Source organism: Hemicordylus capensis, chromosome 1 (genome assembly GCF_027244095.1).
Source record: "Hemicordylus capensis ecotype Gifberg chromosome 1, rHemCap1.1.pri, whole genome shotgun sequence".
Taxonomy (NCBI): Eukaryota; Metazoa; Chordata; class Lepidosauria; order Squamata; family Cordylidae; genus Hemicordylus; species Hemicordylus capensis.
The window spans coordinates 288902481-288908480 of record NC_069657.1 but is presented as its reverse complement, the minus strand read 5'-3'; the positions used below and the strand labels follow the sequence as shown (position 1 = coordinate 288908480).

At 46.5% G+C, this 6000-nt stretch overlaps 1 protein-coding gene across 1 annotated transcript in view; it reads right to left on the bottom strand.

Annotated features, from left to right (window-relative positions):
- Positions 1-341: 341 nt before the first annotated feature.
- Positions 342-6000, bottom strand: part of SH3YL1 (SH3 and SYLF domain containing 1) — a 48811-nt gene continuing 43152 nt past the window's right edge. The window contains exon 10 of the mRNA XM_053286089.1: positions 342-1087. Coding sequence (XP_053142064.1) covers positions 894-1087 — 194 coding nt within the window. The 3' untranslated portion in view covers positions 342-893. The remainder of the gene's footprint in view (positions 1088-6000) is intronic.

The following is a 6000-nucleotide window of genomic DNA, read 5'->3' as shown; positions in this document are numbered from 1 at the left end:
GGTGCCAGCTGGAACCTGGAACAGGTCCTTTTTTCTTATCTGACCAGTCACATTTAACTTGGGCCTTGGGTTCTGCAGAACCTTGAATAACTCCTAGAGAAGGCAGCTGATCCTGGCTCAGAGTCAGCATCTCAGGAGTCAATAACAAGAGTTCTGGGAGCCAAGTCACAACACTTAACTAAATGGGTATATGGTAGTCACCATGACCCACTGGGGCAGCTCAGATCCAAGAAAGAGAGAACACAATAAAACAAATATAAAACCCAAAGGAGAGGTAGGCTTAAAATGTTCCGTGACATTTTAAACTATCAATTGGTTTGAAAAGAACGCTAGAAATCCAGTTGATAAGAAACAGATACTTTTATTAGGCACTATTACTGGAAAGTGTTTGAGAGGCAAATTAGTAAGTTTTGAATCTTTTTTGCAGCTCATTTTGATTAGCTTTTGTGTAATTTCACTCATTTAAAAAAATCACAGAAAAAAGTTTACACAATTCTGCTTCCGAAAATATTATTTTTTTAAAAAAAGAAATCTGTAAAAATATAAAAGTCTTGATCCCATCAAGTGTGGACATCACACCTACATATAGTGACCCATTTTTGTTCCCTCTTCCAACATGAGCACATGGTTGAGTGTGCAGGGAGCACTGTGGCAAGTAGGATGCACTTCCCAAATCAAGCCTTACAGAGGACATGCATTTTCGATTCTATTCAGTGTCCTCAGGTTGCCTGTGAATTTTTGGGGACACCCAAAACAGCTCTATTGAGCCCTGTGGCACTTCTCTGTATGTTTGCACTGTACTCATGCTTGACTGGATCAAGCTAAATATAAATTCTTATCTTAAATAGGAGAAAAGGGGTTTTAGCTAAAAGGATAAGGCTATTTAATTTTCTTTAGTACATGGTAACATAATTGGCAGGGAAAATGCCAGTCCTGCCCTGTAAACTTCCTTCCCACCAATCGAACTGTGAATCGGTTTTCATTGTGACCTTTATTTTATCTCCAGCTTTGAAAGTCAAGTCCCCCGGCTGCTGTCCTTCAAATGAATATAATGCTGTCACTGTTGCAGGATTGGTCCTCAAGTTTCCTAAAAAGGAAAAAAAAATGTGTTCAGACTTGATGACATACTTTACATTAGAATTCAACATTCATTGGAACAAAATGTACCTGTGTTAACCACCACTGAATGCAATACATTTACAGAAAAGATGGTGACGTGTGGGAGCAGGAGAGACTGGCAGGATAGCAGCTTTCAGATAGCTACAGAGGATGTGCACTGTGGGCAGGAAGAAATATTGGAGTTGCACTGAGTTAAAGGCACTGAGGGTGGAGGGAGATGTCTGGGAATGGTGAGGAAGAACTCCGTTGCAATGAATTTCCCCCCAAAGCACTCCAAGACCAAAGACTACTATAAGAAACAAAAAGCAACATACTTGTCCCATTAAAAAACACACACACACACACACACACACACACACACACACACACACACACACTATGCACTCCTCCTCCCCGCACCACATCTTTTCGTTCTCCAATTCCTTCCTCAACACCTTTTTTTTCCATTTTGTCCCTTCTCTTCAAACTGTAAGGCACCTGGGATGGGAGGGGTGGGTGGTCTCAGCCTTGAATCATGGCCTCCAGCAGCAAGGCCCCAACACTTTACCTCCTCTGCCACCAGCACTCTGGCTCCTTGGCAGGCCTGACAGACTAAGCGCTATGGCTCAAGCGTGCCAACTGGGCTGAAGTATCGGCCAGAGGACAGGGTGGGCCCGGCCGGGAGGCGGCGGCGGGGGAGGCCGGAGAAGACGGCGCGCCCGGGGGAAGCTGGAGCCCTGGGGAAGCGGGCCCTGCAGAGGGGCCGGACGAGAAGGTGGCGGCAGAGCCGCCGCCTCGGCAAGAGGACGCGGTGAGGGCGAGGCGGCGGCGGAGCCGTGGCCTCGGCCAGAGGAGGCGGTGGGCCCGGCTGGGAGGAGGCCGGAGAAAACGGCGGGCCCAGCTGAGGGCCGAGGCGGAGAGCCGGGCGGGGCCGGCCAGCAGGCGGGGGCAGCAGGCGGCAAAGCGGTGACGGGCCAACGCTTCTAGCGCCCGTTAATTTTAACGGGATTAATGACTAGTGAAGTTATAAACTCATCAGATCAAAAGCAAAATTGGATTTTAGGTTGGACTCGGAACTGTACAACTTCTGCTCAAGCATGGAGAGCTGGAGAATCTGTGGTTGGGCTTGGGTGGTACTTGCTTAAATTCAAGAAGTTAAGCTTTAAGAGTGTTTTGAATTTTACAAAGTCCATAAGTCTTTAAAAAAAGAAAGAAAGAAAGAAAGAAAGAAAGAAAGAAAGGAAAGAAAGAGTTCTTGCTATTCCCAATAAGAAATCTTTTGAAATGCTAAAGGCAACCATGTCCCTGCTTTTTAAACATGCTAAAGGCAATATTGTGTAATACAAGACAGTGTACTTTTCATGGGTTTTTTTGTGTTGTTAATGATAACATTATCTTTTAAAAATACAAATAAAGAAATGCTCTACTCATACAAGACAGTGTTGCAGTGCTACGTTAAGTAAATGATATATACACTATTGAGCCCTATTGATCTGTTTATATGAAACTGGAAAACCAAAACATAACATGACAAAACATAACAGCCCTGCTGGATAAGGCCCAAAGCTCATCTAGTCCAGCATCCTGTTTCACACAGTGGCCCACCAGATGCCTCTGGGAAGCACACAGGCAAGAGCTGAGGGCTGTTGCCATGACTTTGGCTATAAAGCTTGTGTTTTTGTTACACTAAATCCACTTAAAATGGAAGACATTTACTAGGAGGTTCATCTCAGCTGGAATAATGCAACTTGACCCATCTCAACTTCAACTCACCTTGCTTCTTTTGCTCCTAGGAAAGGGGTGGAGAGGGAATCACATGCTAGTCCTAGCTCAGGAATGGCCAACCTGTAGATTCATTCCTGTAGCATAGTTTTAGAGATGAGGGAATTTCAACAGGTGCTGTTGTCCATGTCAGAGCTACAGGGCTTTGAGGAGCTGAAGTTGCCAAATTATTTTTTCAATTGCATAACTTAGTTGCCTTTAGCATATTTTGTGGAAAAGCAGTGTATACAGTTTTTAAACCAATAAGATTTCTGTCATCAGCACAATCAAAGGAAACCTGTACCACAATCTACTGTGTTCAATGGGGCTTACTGCCAGGCAAGTGTGTACAAGATTACAGCCCTGCTTTTGGACAGGCAGTTATTCCTTTCTTTGTATACCACTTAAAGAACTATGACCCTATACATATTTACTTAAAAGTAAGTACCATTGGCTCCAATAAAACATATTTATAAAGAGTGACTGAATTAAGTAGACTATTCTTAACCTGATGCTGAGCAATCCAGAGGCCCAAAATGGCACTCTCAACACGCCGACAAAGTGGTACTCTTGAGCACAAGAGTGGGCTCCAAGACCACCACCTAAGGACAGAAAGCAACTGCAACTCCCTGTCTAAGTGATCATCTAGAAGGCCCTTTGGAGAGCAAACGGAAGAGCTCATCCCATGAAATCTCAGCCATTTCACTCATTACAGCTCCTACACAGAAAGCACAAGAAACTACTTCCACAACCTTGCCAGTACGTCAACCAAGTAAGCAGTTTATGGCTGCCTTTGCACATAACACCAAAGCACAGGCAGATGAACCTAGAGGTCAGCTCTTGAACCAGGAAATCATCCTGCAGACGATCTTCCAACCTGGGTCGGGCAACCTCTGGTCAGGGCAGAGGAGCCCCTACATAAGAACAGCCCTTCTAGATCAGGCCCAAGGCTTGATCCAGCAGCCTCCCTTTCCCTGGTCTGTTGGGGCCACATCCCAGCAAGCTGCATAGCGCTCATGTTGACAGACTTTGGGCAAGGCATTAGCAGGGCGGCAGTTACTGGCCACGAACTTCAGTTGTGTCTTTTCGGCATGGACTGCGCACCCTAATTTATTATTTATTTATTTGATTTCTATACCTTCCTTCCAAAAATGGCCCAGGGCGGTTTACATTAAAACAAAAAACAAAACAATTAAAATGAAAAACTATAAAAACAATATCAAACCAAGTAACAATTAAAACATTTAAAACAGTTTTAAAACTCTTGAAAATCAGGCCAGACATTTACAGTTTAAAAACCCTGGAAGGCCCGGCAAAACAGAGAGGTCTTAAGGGCTCTCCTGAAGGCTAATAATGAGTTCAGATTACGGATTTCTGCAGGGAGTGCATTCCACAGCCCAGGGAAAGGGCATTTAAACCTTTTAAATGGCATTTAAACACTGTTCCTCGCAACACTTGTGTTGCTACCCTCACAAGAACCCTGCAGCCAGTCTCACATAAGCATGATCGCTGGTAACCCAGGGGTGGGGTGGGGGTGGGGTTTGGGGGTTGGAGAAGGGCACTATTTTTCTGTTACTCTGGGAAGGGATCATGACGACTTCCTAGGAGGGAATATGTATATGAGGGTGGGCGAAGGATCCCGGGCTCTGGTCCACTGTGACAAAGGATGCTCTTGTGATGGCAGACCCGGTCAAAGCAGTCTAGGAAGCCCCAACACACTCCTGCCTTCATGTTGGCTTGCTGGCCGGGGATTAGCTCTCATGAGAGGGCCAGCCTACTGGAGAGAACCAGAGGCTCCTGGAGCTTTGGGTCTCTGTTGGACTGCACCCTCATGAATTAGGCAATCCAACTATAGGGGCCCCGCTGATGTGGGGCCCTTGGTATATCAGTTTAAAAATAGAACATATACCTCTCGCCTTCCCCTCCACACTCAACCCCTATGGACTCCCAAGGAGTTGGGATGTCTCCATGTGTCCTGCCATTTCCCTGTGGGCTCAGTCTTGCAAGATCGGGGATGGCTCCTAGCACACATTCAAAATTCCTGGGCTGCGACTGGTGTTGCGGCGTATGCAGATCTGCCACTGTGGGTAATTGTGGGTGATGGGAGCCCCTGTTTGCAGCAATCCCAGGCAAGCCAGGTGGCCATACTGGGCAAAACTCAACATGCATATGTGCCAAGGGACGGCCAGATTGCTAGAGTGTACACTTTGATTCCTGCTGTCCACCAGTTGCTATGACCAGTTGCTATGAGGTGTTGGTGTGGTACCCGTTCCTCAGGCTTGTGTAGATCTAGCAACAGGAATGGGTGGAGACAGCTCTCTGGCCTGCCTGCATGCCTCTATGGCCTGCCCCTCTTGTGAAATTGCTGTCCGTGGGAGAAGGGGCATCACACATTCGCAGCAATACAGCCCGGTACACCCCAAGATGGTTCTTTTAATGCCAAAGATTGCACACAAGTGGAAGAGGCTGTACCCCCTTCCCCTACCAACTGGTTCCAAAAAATAGGAGCAGAGCCACTCAAGAATTCCAGGGACTGCCTTTCAACCCAGAACCCAGGTATTCCCTCCAGCAAGTGTTATCTTTGTTAGGAAAACAACTGGGTTGCCTGGTTTATGGTGCCACCAGGACTCTAAGTGCTTGTGCAAATATTTCTTAATCACTTGATTTGTGGGGACCTCTCCACAGAGTCTCCGTCTTGTCATCCCATTCCCCTTTTCTGCAGAGTGCCAAAGGGGGAGCAAGCATGGGATACAGTTTAAAGCAGGCATCCCTCAATGTCGCTTTTCCTTTTCATGTGCTTTGAAGCTTTTGATGCAGCAACATGACATCCCTGTTGCTGGGGAATGGCTGGACAAATGCCGAGACAACGTGAGGGGCAGGGCCAAGTGTTCGGAGAGGCAGCCAATGAGAAGCGCAGCAGGGATACAGTTGGTGTGTTTCTGGGCTAGTCTGAGCTGCCATCTCTATGGTTTTGGTGGCAACCACAACACAAAACCCAGGTTACAGCGGTGCAGAATTCGGACAACACGATACTGCCTTCAAACCTCAGGTTGCATCAGAGAAGCTCACTACAAACTGAACATTCGGATTATGGTTTCAGCTCAAAAACCTTGGGTGTCTTTTGTGATGAAACCATGGTTT